Source organism: Esox lucius, chromosome 1 (genome assembly GCF_011004845.1).
Source record: "Esox lucius isolate fEsoLuc1 chromosome 1, fEsoLuc1.pri, whole genome shotgun sequence".
NCBI lineage: Eukaryota > Metazoa > Chordata > Actinopteri > Esociformes > Esocidae > Esox > Esox lucius.
This window is the reverse complement of record NC_047569.1, coordinates 12159994-12174523: the sequence shown is the minus strand read 5'-3', so window position 1 is coordinate 12174523 and position 14530 is coordinate 12159994. Positions and strand designations below refer to the sequence as shown.

The 14530-nt window shown below is 38.1% G+C and overlaps 1 protein-coding gene across 1 annotated transcript; it reads right to left on the bottom strand.

Moving 5' to 3' along the window:
- Nucleotides 1-835: 835 nt before the first annotated feature.
- Nucleotides 836-7083, bottom strand: LOC105031649 (olfactory receptor 51E2-like). Its single transcript, XM_034293374.1, has 3 exons — nt 6530-7083; nt 6228-6361; nt 836-915 (listed from the first exon to the last, which is right to left on the bottom strand). The coding sequence occupies exons 1-3, from the start codon at nt 7081-7083 to the stop codon at nt 836-838; spliced, it is 768 nt and encodes a 255-aa protein (XP_034149265.1).
- Between the last annotated feature and the right edge of the window lie 7447 nt (nt 7084-14530).

The window sequence follows — 14530 nt, the reverse complement described above, 5'->3', positions numbered from 1 at the left end:
ATTTATCCAATACTATATGAATTTTTGAGATTTGGCATAATCTATTCTGAGCAGTTATGTATGGCTATTTTGGTATTTTACAGCCTGGTAGTATTATGTAGTAATTGTTGTTATCTGTATTTTAAAATTGATAAAGTATATATTATGTAGATACCAAAACCAATAACACCCAAGCTTATCCAAAATCTATTCACTTGATGTGTAACTGGTGTAGATATATTTTCATGTTTGTTCATAAAATGCAAAAGGTAATCAGAAACTGATTTAATTAATGAGTATCACAACATATTTCTATTGGTAAAAATAAAAACTGTGGATGTACGATGAAATAATTTAAATTAGTGAATAAGAACAACCAGAAGGTGATGAATACATGTATTAATACTACGTGTACACTGATGAGCCAAAACATTATGATCACTTAGAGATGAAGTGAATAATCATCTCATAACAAGGGCACATGTCAAGGTCTGGGTAGATTAAGTGGTAAGTGAACAATCAGTTCTCGTAGTTAATAGGTTGGATGCAGGAGAAATGCATAGGGGTAATGACCTGAGCAACGTTGATAAGGGTCAAATTGTTATGGTGAGACAACTGGGTCAGAGAATCTCTGAATTGGCAAGATTTGTGGGGTGCTCCCAGCCAGCAGTGGTGAAAACCTACTGACAATGGTCTGAGGAGGGACAAACTGCAAACCGGCGACAGGGTGTTGGATACCCAACGCTTATTGATTCAAGTGGCCAGCGAAAGCTGTCCCGTCTGCTCCAAACTGTCAGAAGGTCTACGTCGATGCATCGATGTAACAAGAGGAATGTGTCACAAAACACTGTGCATCTCACTCTGCTGTGTACGGGGCTGCGTAGCCGCAGACCAGTCGGAGTGCCCATGATGACTCATGTTCACCGTCAAAAGCACCTACAATAGCACATAAGCAGAACTGGACCTTGGAGCAGTGGAAGGAGTACGTCTGGTCCCATTTTCTTTTACATCACATGGAGGGCCTTGTGCATGTGCGTCTTTTTCCTGGGGAAGAGATGGCACCAGGATGCACTGTGGGAAGACGACAAACTGGTGGGAACGAGTGTGATGCTCTGAGCAATGTTCTGCTGGGAAACCCTGGGTCTGGGCATTCATGTCAATTTGACATGTGCCATTTACTTAAACATTGTTGCTGACCAGGTATACCACTTCATGGCAATGGTATTTCCTGATGGCAGTGATCTCTTTCAGCAGGATAATGCACCTTGCCACACTGCACACACTGTTCGGGAATGGTTTGAGGAACATGATGAGGAATTCATTGTGTTGCCCTGGCCTCACAACTTACACGACTTTAAGGATCTGCTGCTAATACCTTGGTGTCAGATACCACAGGACACCTTCAGGGGTAAAGTCCTTGGCGGACTGGTGCAGTTTTGACAGCAAGCGGAGGGCCAACAGCATATTAGGCAGGTGGTCACAATGTCTTCATCTGTGTATAGATATTGAAGACTACATTGGGAAAAGACACTTTTGAGTGTTGTCCAACTAATATTTCCAACACTAATGGGATGAGACTTTTTTCCAATTACTGACACAATGACTGATGTATTTAAAACATATTATTTCACCACTTTCCAACAATGTATGCCAGGGCAATTTAATTCTGGTCCTGGAAGGACACATTTCATTTAATACTTTTTGCTAGTGTAGTCTAATGTTCTGGCTAAAGTTAAGTGTAATTCCTCTTTGAATCCAGCATAAGGATTTCCAACTATTGAATGTTCAAAAACCTGCAATCTGCACTGAGAATTCCATCGAAGTAGTGAATATTATGTATGACTACTTACATCCTCCAAACTAGATTTACCATTTCAGTGAACTATCTTATCGTCTATATTATTATCTTTGTGTAGCAGAATGTCCAGTGTGTATAGAAAAGCACCACCCCCTTTCAAAAAAAAATGTCCCTTTTTTTGCCTTACAGTCTGAAATGTTAACACATCAAATCAGACTTTATCTGGCTTATTTTGCAAACAGTAAACCACAATATACAATATAAGTGCAAATTAAAGTCTGAAAAAGTTTTAATTAAATGTAACTTATAAAAGCCTTATCTAAAAATCCAATTTGTAATGAAGACATTCTCTAAATATTGATCATAAAAATTGTTTTTTTAACGAATTTCATACAGTGAGGGAAAAGATTATTTGATCCCCTACTGAATTTGTACCTTTGCCCACTGACAAAGAAATGATCAGTCTTTAATTTTAAACAGTGAGAGACAGAATAACAACAAAAATCCAGAAAACTGTATACATTTATTTGCATTTTAATGAGTGAAATAAGTATTCAAGTATTCCTTTTATGGAGTGAAAATGCCATCAGAAATCCGTAATTGGTTTTATCATTTCTTTTTTTTATGTACAACCCGTTTTCAAAAAAGTTGGGACGCTGTGTAAAATGTTAAGAAAAACAATGTAATGACGTGCAAATCATAGATGATCCACTGCATTACATAATCACTTATAAGATTTGTGGGGTGCTCCCAGCCAGCAGTGGTGAAAACCTACTGACAATGGTCTGAGGAGGGACAAACTGCAAACCGGCGACAGGGTGTTGGATACCCAACGCTTATTGATTCAAGTGGCCAGGGAAAGCTGTCCCGTCTGCTCCAAACTGTCAGAAGGTCTACGTCGATGCATCGATGTAACAAGAGGAATGATCCACTGCATTACATAATCACTGCATTACATAACCACAGATTTCTGTATGCTAGCTATGCTATCAGTGTAAATGATATGTAACTTCTTCACAATCTGAAAACTCCAATTCCTGAATATTGTGCAGTGAAAACAAACAAATATATCCAAATTGGTCTTAATTAACTGCAAGCCTGTTGCCAAAAGTTGGGACGCTGTGTAAAATGCAAACAAAAATAGAATGCAATGATGTGCAAATCATTTAAACCTATATTCCATAGTAAATAGTACAAAGACAACATATCAAATGTTGAAATGAGAAAGGTTATTGTTTCTTGAACATTTTTTAATTTGATGTCAGCAACACCTTTCCAAAAAAATGGGACAAGGGCAACAAAAAAATTGTTTAAAAAAAAAATGGTGGGACATCTCACAACTAATTAAGTTAGTTGGTAACAGGTCAGTAAAATGATTGGGTATAAAAAGAACATCCCAGAAAGGATGAGTCTTTCTGAAGTAAAGATCAGAAGGGGGGTTCACCACTCAGTGAAAGACTGCAAAGGCAAATAGTGCAACAATTTAAGAATAACGTTTCTAACATTTCATCATTTACATTACATGATATCATTAAAAGAAAAATATGAAAACCACTGTCTATAATGTCTAGTTTTTAGCTACATCCACAAATACAACTTAAAACTCTACCATGCAAAGGGGAAACCATATACAAACAAGATCCACAAACGCCAGCTGGGCCCGAGCTCATTTAAGATGGACTGAGGCAAAGTGGAAAACTTTCCTATGGTCTGACGAATCAACATTTGAAATTCGTTTTGGGAATCATGGACGCTGCGTCCTCCAGGCTAAAGAGGAGAGGGACCATTCGGCTTGTTATCAGCACACAGTTCAAAAGTCAGCATTTGTGATGGTATGGGGTTGCATTACTGCACTTGCCATGGGTGACTTGCACTTCTCTGAAGCCCCCATTAATGCTGAACAATATATACAGGTTATGCAGCAACATATGCTGCCATCCAGATAACATCTTTTTCGGCGAAGGCCTTGCTTATTTCAGCAAGACAATGCCAAAACACATTCTGCATATATTACAACACCATGGCGGCTCCCTTATAAAATAGCTCAGGTGCTAAACTAGCCTGCCTGCTGTCCAGACCTGTCACCCTTTGAAAACATTTGGCGCATTATGAAATGAAAAATAGGACAAAGGAGACCCTGAACTGTTGAGCAGCTGATATCCTACATTAACCAAGAATGGGAAAACATTTCACTTTCAAAATTACAGCAGTTGGTCTCCTCAGTTCCCAAACGCTTACAGAGTTTTGTAAAAATGAAGTGGTGATACAACACAGTTGTGAACATGCATCCTTCACAACTTTTTTTCTGTTGCATCAAATTCAAAATGTATTTTTCCAAAAACATTTACATTTCTCAGTTTCAACATTTGGTATGTTGTCTTTGTACTATTTACAATTAATTATGGGGATACATTCTTTGCACATCATTGCATTCAGTTATTTTTTTGCATCAGTGTTAATAGTACTGGAAACGTTGATGCATGCATATTTATACGCTAGGTAATCCCTTCCTGACCCTTGTCTGGTCTGTCATTCATGTATTTTGGAGGCAGTGATTGGACAAGATAGATTATTAGATCATCTTGCTCAGAGGACAATGTCGTGTCAACAATAACGTAAATAGGAGTTGTCTTTAATCACAACAGAGAAAACAAAGCAGAATTTATTTACCATTTGAACTTGGCATGGGAGATATAATATATTGTATCAATGTACTAAAGCAATAACTATTCTTACTATGAACTTTTTTTTGTAGTAATCTTGCTACAATCTGAAACAGACAAATGCTGTAAGCAGAGCCAATATCTGACATGGCTGTTCAGGTCTTCATCAAAGTAATGTCATGTGACTGATGAACAAAATTATCTGCAGATTATTATAGAAGAGATTTACAGTGACAGTGAAGTGTAATATAGTAATTGCTCAGCTGTCTATAACTATATTTTGGAATATTGCAAACAAATTGTAGGTCATATTCAAAGGCCACAAGATGGCAGCAAAGGAACTTGAAAGTACTTATGTTTTCTTGACAGGTAGAGCCTATCCATCCAGTTTCATCAGCTCATTTGTGTTTATTGACCTGCCCTTTGGAATATAGGTGTCTCATACATGCCTCCCTAGATTGATTTTGAATCAATCAAATTGAGATATTGTGCAAGATGGCAGAGAAAATGGCTGATTACTGTACAATACATGTATGCAAAATATTTATGTCTGCATTGCTTTATGGAACCATAACCTATGCAATTCATATTCATTGTGCATTCTGATACCACCCCCATATCACACAGTGTGCATTTGTTGGTTGATATCTCAAAGCATATATGAAAAATAGGACAAAGGAGACCCTGAACTGTTGAGCAGCTGATATCCTACATTAACCAAGAATGGGAAAACATTTCACTTTCAAAATTACAGCAGTTGGTCTCCTCAGTTCCCAAACGCTTACAGAGTTTTGTAAAAACGAAGAGGTGATACAACACAGTTGTGAACATGCATCCTTCACAACTTTTTTTCTGTTGCATCAATTTCAAAATGTATTTTTCCAAAAACAATACAATTTCTCAGTTTCAACATTTGGTATGTTGTCTTTGTACTATTTACAATTTATTATAGGGATACATTATTTGCACATCATTGCATTCAGTTATTTTCTTGCATGTTACACAGTGTCCCAACTTTTTTGGAAACAGGGTTGTACAATATAGGTAAAGATCTAAGCAACGTTCAAATTCAGCATTTTTTAACAACATTGTTAACATGCAAAGAACAAAATTGGGTTACTTTTACTAAACCTTTGAACAGATCAGCCTTTGTAATGAATGCAAGCAATTGGACTGTAATCACAATGACAAATGAAATCGGTGCACAATGGGCTTTAATCTTTTTCTTTTCTTTGTAATTACTGCTTATCAGATTTGTTGTGTTATGAATAAACAGTGTCAATTCCCATACTTTCACACATTTTGTTAGTGGTGTGTCCAATTCTTATTAGTAATTTAGTGAATGTAAAGCAAATGTGTTGTTGATGTAAGCTATATACTGTCTGTTGTGTTTGCTTGAAATTCAAGAGAAATGTATGTTTGAGCAAATTCATTTCTATTGTTACGTTCCTTTGTATTTATTATGTGGATGGTGTAAAATATTTAGAATGAATGTATGGCAGCAAGATTTAGAAAAATGTTTGCATGTAAAAGAAATGGCATATAATGCAGTGCTATGATTTTAAAGTAGCCAACTGCTTTACAATGTCCCATAACTTATCTATTAATCAATTTTGACTGTTGCTAGACTGTGCTTAGGAGTTTCAAAAAGTTACATTACACAAAACAAATCAGATCAAAACAAATAATCATTCGTAATGGCCTTTTGAAAGACTATGATTACCTGTACGTTTCAGTGGTTACATTTCATTATTCATTTACAGTGTTTACCTTTGCTCTAACTGTACCTTTTGCCAAACAAAACATTGGAAGTAATTTTGCTTTAATCTCTTTACTTTTCATACCATATATTACTGGGTTTAGACTTGGGGGAACGATTATATATATCATTCCTGCAAAAGACTGAAGTAGTAGTGGACTGCTTGGTATTCGATACACAAGAACAACAATAAATCCTGAAAACTCATTGATCAGAAAGACAAGAAGGTGTGTGCAACAGGTTTGCAAGGCCTTTAGTTTGGCATCAGATTTACTACTTTTAAAACATGTGAATAGAATAAGTGAGTAGGAGAACACCACAGAAGTTAACCCTACACCATGGAGTAAACCAGTGATAAATAAGCCATAGATGTTGTTCACCGTGGTGTCTGTTGCACAGGTCAGTTTTAACAGGGACTGGTTGTCACAGTATATGTTCACAATAGCTGTTTTACAAAGAGGGAAACGCAACGTGAGAACGAACAAGGGTCCCACGAGTAAAAAGTCAATCAGCCAAGCCGAGGCAATCAGACTTAAAACAGTGCTCTTAGTCATGATGCAGTGGTACCTCAGTGGATGACAGATAGCTAGGTAGCGATCAAATGCCATGATGGACAAGATGAGAAGTGTTGCGCCGCCATACATGTGAATACAGAAAGCCTGAATCAAGCATGCTGGGTAAGTAATATGCCTGTTATCAGACAATACATCTGACATGACCCTTGGCATTGTGGCAGTGATGCCAATCAAGTCGTTAATGGATAGAGTAATAAGAAAAAAATACATAGGGCAGTGTAGATTTCTGTTTGTAGCTATGACCACAAGCAAGGACAGATGACAAAAAAGTGTGAAGGAGTAGATGAGACTCCCTATGAGGACAGTCATATATTTCCCTTCAGAGGACAAGTCCAAACTTCTCATTACAAAAACTGAAAATAAATCTACGGATCCATTCCCCAGCATTGTGTGATTAATTCACAGCAATGTCACACCAGCTTTGAAGAGGTAAAAAATTGCCCAATAAACATTGATTTAAATGTACAGATATAATTATTCAAACTAGTGCAATGCAGTACATCAGTGTTAATAGTACTGAAAACGTTGATGCATGCATATTTATACGCTAGGTAATCCCTTCCTGACCCTTGTCTGGTCTGTCATTCATGTATTTTGGAGGCAGTGATTGGACAAGATAGATTATTAGATCATCTTGCTCAGAGGACAATATCGTGTCAACAATAACGTAAATAGGAGTTGTCTTTAATCACAACAGAGAAAACAAAGCAGAATTTATTTACCATTTGAACTTGGCATGGGAGATATCATATATTGTATCAATGTACTAAAGCAATAACTATTCTTACTATGAACTTTTTTTTGTAGTAATCTTGCTACAATCTGAAACAGACAAATGCTGTAAACAGAACCAATATCTGACATGGCTGTTCAGGTCTTCATCAAAGTAATGTCATGTGACTGATGAACAAAATTATCTGCAGATTATTATAGAAGAGATTTACAGTGACAGTGAAGTGTAATATAGTAATTGCTCAGCTGTCTATAACTATATTTTGGAATATTGCAAACAAATTGTAGGTCATATTCAAAGGCCACAAGATGGCAGCAAAGGAACTTGAAAGTACTTATGTTTTCTTGACAGGTAGAGCCTATCCATCCAGTTTCATCAGCTCATTTGTGTTTATTGACCTGCCCTTTGGAATATAGGTGTCTCATACATGCCTCCCTAGATCAAATTGAGATATTGTGCAAGATGGCAGAGAAAAAGGCTGATTACTGTACAATACATGTATGCAAAATATTTATGTCTGCATTGCTTTATGGAACCATAACCTATGCAATTCATATTCATTGTGCATTCTGAAACCACCCCCATATCACACAGTGTGCGTTTGTTGGTTGATATCTAGAGGCACGGCAAAACGGCAGCCAGCTAAATTGTGAACATTTTCTACTGCTTATAAATGCCTTTAAAACTCTTCTCCTGAACCGTACATCGGATTTACTCGCCAGTAAATGTACAGACTCTAGGCCATACTTCTGAACATGGCTGATAATGAAACTTGTTGCTATGTCAAAAATCGACTGAAATATGACTTCACAAAGTTAGCCCTTTATGCCAACTCTAATGACCACTATTAAAATTACCTTAAAATCTAACGTCAGTCCGATTGACCTGACTGTTGGTACAGAGGTGTCTCATAAATGTATTTTATGGGTGATATATAATATCTATTATAGGGTGATAAGAGATATGTGGCAAGATGTTTTTCATTAAAAAGGTGGTAAATGTAAGCAGATTGGACAATAGAAGGTAGATGATGCAATGAAGTAATCTACTTCTACGCTGTCTGTATCTCTTTGTCACAACACACACTCTCTTAGTAAAACATATTAAGAAACCATATACTTGCAGTGTCCTACCACTGTGTTTTCCATTGCCAGTGTTTTTTGTCTATGGCCTTATAGAGTTACTGTTGAGTCAGAAGTCTGTATGACCATACATATACAGGTGCTGGTCATAAAATTAGAATATCATCAAAAAGTTGATTTATTACAGTAATTCCACTCAAAAAGTGAAACTTTTAATTACTGGGATGATGTTCCCTAATTACTGGGATGATGATATCATATAAGATAATGTTGTTCAAGAGCATTGTTAGTAGTAGTCTGAAGATTAAGGAGTTGATATTACAAGATCCGAGATAGAACAAAGGGAATGTGTTGTATTGACATAAGACAGATGGTCAGCATCTTACCACACCCCTTTTTCCCCTTTAAGTACTGATGATTTTCCTCTATTAATTAAGAGATTATTCACTGTTACTTTGTAACCTGTGTATTCTTTCCTTGCAAGAATAAAACTGTTTATTGTGCAACTGAGTTTTCCTCTGTCTTACCTACCATTTACGTAAATCGTTTTGACTTTAGAAATTGCCGTCACAGTCCACTCAGAACAAGCCTTGCCATGGTTAACCAAAGAAGTTGAGTGCATGTGCTCAGCATCATATCCAGAGTTTGTCTTTGGGAAATACACTCACCTAAAGGATTATTAGGAACACCATACTAATACTGTGTTTGACCCCCTTTCACCTTCAGAACTACCTTAATTCTACGTGGCATTGATTCAACAAGGTGCTGAAAGCATTCTTTAGAAATGTTGGCCCATATTGATAGGATAGCATCTTGCAGTTGATGGAGATTGGTGGGATGCACATCCAGGGCACGAAGCTCCCGTTCCACCACATCCCAAAGATGCTCTATTGGGTTGAGATCTGTTGACTGTGGGGGCCATTTCAGTACAGTGAACTCATTGTCATGTTCAAGAAACCAATTTGAAATTATTCGAGCTTTGTGACATGGTGCATTATCCTGCTGGAAGTAGCCATCAGAGGATGGGTACATGGATGGACATGGTTAGAAACTATGCTCAGGTAGGCTGTGGCATTTAAACCATGCCCAATTGGCACAAAATGTGCCAAGAAAACATCCCCCACACCATTACACCACCACCACCAGCCTGCACAGTGGTAACAAGGCATGATGGATCCATGTTCTCATTCTGTTTATGCCAAATTCTGACTCTACCATCTGAATGTCTCAACAGAAATCGAGACTCATCAGACCAGGCAACATTATTCCAGTCTTCAACTGTCCAATTTTGGTGAGCTCTTCTATTTGTAGTGTAGATGAGTGGTACCCGGTGGGGTCTTCTGCTGTTGTAGCCCATCCGCCTCAAGGTTGTGCGTGTTGTGGCTTCACAAATGCTTTGCTGCATACCTCGGTTGTAACGAGTGGTTATTTCAGTCAAAGTTGCTCTTCTATCAGCTTGAATCAGTCGGCCCATTCTCCTCTGACCTCTAGCATCAACAAGGCATTTTTGCCCACAGGACTGCCGCATACTGGATGTTTTTCCCTTTTCACACCATTCTTTGTAAATCCCAGTAACTGAGCAGATTGTGAAATACTCAGACCGGCCCGTCTGGCACCAACAACCATGCCATGCTCAAAATTGCTTAAATCAGCTTTCTTTCCCATTCTGACATTCAGTTTGGAGTTCAGGTGATTGTCTTGACCAGGACCACGCCCCTGAATGCATTGAAGCAACTGCCATGTGATTGGTTTATTGGATAATTGCATTAATGAGAAATTGAACAGGTGTTCCTAATAATCCTTTAGGTGAGTGTAGACGTATGTGTGCTGCCAGCACACTGCATCAAATTGGTCTGCATGGCTATCGTCCCAGAAAGAAGCCCCTTCTAAAGATGATGCACAAGAAAGCCCGCAAACAGTTTACTGAAGATAAGCAGACTAAGGACATGGAATCATGTCTTGTTGTCTGATGAGACCAAAATAAACGTATTTGGTTCAGATGGTGTCAAACGTGTGTGGTGGCAACCAGGTGAGGAGTACAAAGACAAGTGTGTCTTGCCTACAGTCAAGCATAGTGGTGGGAGTGTCATGGTCTGGGGCTGCATGAGTGCTGCCAGCACTGGGGAGCTACAGTTCATTGAGGGAACCATGAATGTACTGTGACATACTGAAGCAGAGTATGTTCCTTTCCCTTCGGAGACTGGACCGCAGGTTACCTCCAAGACGACCACTGCCTTGCTAAAGAAGCTGAGGGTAAAGGTGATGGAGTGGCCAAGTATGTCTCCAGACCTAAACCCTATTGAGCATCTGTGGGGCATCCTCAAATGGAAGGTGGAGGAGCGCAAGGTCTCTAACATCCACCAGCTCTGTGATGTTGGGATGGAGGAGTGGAAGAGGACTCCAGTGGCAGACTGTGAAGCTCTGGTGAACTCCATGCCCAAGAGGGTTAAGGCAGTGCTGGAAAATAACGGTGGCCACTCAAAATATAGACTCTTTGGGCCCAATTTGGACATTTTCACTTAGGGGTGTACTCACTTTTGTTGCCAGCGGTTTAGACATTAGTGGCTGTGTGTTGTGTTATTTTAAGGGGACAGCAAATTTACACTGTTATACAAGCTGTACACTCACTACTTTACATTGCAGCAAAGTGTCATTTCTTCAGTGTTGTCACATGAAAAGATATAATCAAATATTTGCAAAAATGTGAGGGGTGTACTCACTTTTGTGAGATACTGTACATATAAAGAAGCAAGGATTATATTAAAAAAGAACACAAATTACACTACTGTTCAAATGTTTCGGGTCAAATAAACTCATCTTAGGCCCTTTAATGTTGTTTTTAATTCATTTTATATAAAGTTGTTTTTAATGTAAAAAAAAAAATGCCGCTATTGGGATGGCAAAAACTAAATTCAAATGTAGTAAAAGTTTATATTTAACTAAGTAACTGGATTTTATGTTTTTGCTGTGATGTTTCCAAACCATTAGGCATATAACATATGGTAATTAGCCCCGGTCTAACTTCAGTCACTTGAACATGTTAAACTTTCATCATTATCTGTGTCTGTGACCATGGCAACATGGACGTCGATGCAATCTGGGAATAACAGTTTATTATTCTGTTTAATTTACACATTTAGCCTAGTTTATACAATTCTTAAAATTCTCTCCACAGATTGCATTGGGAAAGCAGTGCATGGAAAGGCTATTTGATTTTTACCTTATAATGGTGGGAATCATGGCTTATTGGGTGAGAGAATTTAATGCATAAAGCCCCGCCTCCACGCCAATAGAGGCTCAAAACTTGGTTCTGAGAAAACATGACTCGAACGAGGGTGGGAAGAAATTTTAATCTTATGAAGAAGCAAACATGGAAAAAACGTGTTTGAATGAAGACATTATATGATTGGACGCGAAAATCCATTTAATGATTTTAGCATACACTTTTTCCACGCTTGAATCTATTTTTTTTCATATGATTGAATTAAATTTTTTCATACTATGACATATTTAAGTTATGTTTTACTTGTCTTACAGTCAATACATTTGAGCTCAATTTAGCTCCATATTACTGCTTCAATGCCACAAAAAAGTTTGGTTACAATATGCCCAATAACACCTTGACAGGCCTCACAGCTTCTGGTACAATGGAGTGATGACCAAAATAGAGCTTAATGGTTACAACCATAAGCGCTAAGTTTGGAGAGGGGTCAACAAGGCCTATAGCGAACAGAATACCATCCCCACTGTGAAGCATAGTGGTGGCTCACTGATGTTTTACGGGTGTGTGAGCTCTAAAGGCACAGGGAATCTTTTGAAAATTGATGGCAAGATGAATGCAGCATGTTATCAGAAAATACTGGGAGACAATTTGCATTCCTCTGCAAGAAAGCTGGGACACTCTTGGACTTTCCAGCATAACAATGACCCTAAGCACATGGCCAAGTTGACCCTCCAGTGGTTACAGCAGAAAAAGCTGAAGGTTCTGGAGTGGCCATCACAGTCTCTTGACCTTAATATCATCGAGCCACTCTGGGGAGATCTCAAATGTGCGGTTCATGCAAGACGACCCAAGACTTTGCATGACCTGGATGCATTTTGCTGAGACAAATGGGCAGCTATACCACCTGCAAGAATTCGGGGCCTCATAGACAACTATTATAAAAGACTGCACACTGTTATTGATGCTAAAGGGGGCAATACACAGTGTTAAGATCTAAGGGTATACAGACCTTTGAACAGGGGTCAGTTAATTTTTTTCTTTGTTGCCATGTTTTGTTTCATGATTGTGCCATTCTGTTATGACTTACAGTCGAATGTGAATCCCATAAGAAATAAAAGACACGTTTTGCCTGCTCACTCATGTTTTCTTTACAAATGGTACATATATTACCAATTCTTCAAGGGTATGCAAGCTTTTGAGCACAACTGTATATTGCAGTAAAAAAAATAGCATATTACAGTGTTTTGTTTTACAGCTGGCTTCTGATAGAAATTAGACTAAATTCCTGTTCATGAGACCCATGTAAGGATTCATCAAGTGTGCTTTGTATACAAAGAAATGTGTAGTATTATCATCTGTACATCGTCTGTAATGCCTTTATAGAAAATAAAACACTCATGTGCATTTAACATTGAATTCATTTCAGTAGGTGCTGATGTGATAGCACCTCTCTGTCTGGTTCCTCTTACACAAATGAAATTGAGCTTAGAGATGTTACTCAGAGAAAGCACCCAAAGGAATTAGACGACGCAGTGGTGTCATCATAACCTACACTTCATTGGCCATCCAAAAGAACACAGAGGGTTGGGTGTTATTGGAGGGTCTCTCTTCCCCTCAGGGCTTGTTATTGAAGAGTACACTTACCAACCATGTGTGTACTGTAGCAACCACCATGTTTTTTCTTACTTTTAAACTCTTCTCATTAGGTTAATGACTGCTTTGTTTCAGTGTTGACGAGCGGTGCTACGTATTATAACCCTCTCCTGGGTCCTTCTACATGACACTGGTAATGAACCTCTAGCATCAGGGAAATGGCTGACAGAAACCACCTTAGACTGTGTCAGCAATCTGTTGATGTGCTGTTAGTTACAACACTTACAGCTACAGCTTGGTCATTTAGTTTAATTTAAATAAGCCACCAAATATCGACTAGGAATTTGGAGGAAAAACATATTTATAAAGAAGCAAGGATTATATTAAAAAAGAACACAAATGACACTACGGTTCAAATGTTTGGGGTGAATTACACTCATCTTAGGCCCCTTAATGTTGCTTATAATTCTCTATGCAGATTTGTTTAGAAGTGTCCATATAAAAATGTATGAGTCACTTAATTGGCTACCTCCTACAGTGGGGAGAACAAGTATTTAATACACTGCCAATTTTGCAGGTTTTCCTACTTACAAAGCATGTAGATCTATGGACTTTATTGATATTTGTGTTTTATGTTCTGCCCACAGTATGTGAAGAAATAGATTTTGTTTTGCATTGTTACAATATATCCTTTATTTAACCAGGAAAGCCCATTGAGATTAAAAATCTCTTTTGCAAGGGAGACCTGGCCAAGATAGGCAGCTGAACCACATCACATCATTACATACATACAAAGACACAACAAAACACATAAAGACAAACAAACCAATAAAAACAATTCGAAAGCCAATTCTGCACTTACAAGGAAATCACAATTAAAAACATTGACATGTGAGGGAGTTCAACTCAAAACACCTCATTCTTATCTTAAAAACACTCAAAGGAATCAATGTTGAGCTTTGTCCAGCAGGGGGCAGGCAGCATGGTGATGGGCTCGCTCAATGTTCTTCAGTTGCTTGTGGTATTTCTATACAGCGAGTGGCGAACATTCGACAGCAGCTCATTTTGATTTGTTTTATCAGCAGGCCTTGCAATATTCTAGGCCTTGTTTAAGAGGCTAGAAGT

What these genes read in the sequence shown, in the direction of transcription:
- LOC105031649 (XM_034293374.1), bottom strand. Translation starts at nt 7,083, where the DNA reads ATGACTGTCCTCATAGGGAGTCTCATCTACTCCTTCACACTTTTTTGT. An exon ending in GGTTTACTCCATGGTGTAGG is followed by an intron (nt 6,362 to 6,529) that starts GTTAACTTCTGT and finishes TCGAATACCAAG; the next exon opens with CAGTCCACTACTACTTCAGT. An exon ending in AATGTTTTGTTTGGCAAAAG is followed by an intron (nt 916 to 6,227) that starts GTACAGTTAGAG and finishes GTGCTATTGTAG; the next exon opens with GTGCTTTTGACGGTGAACAT.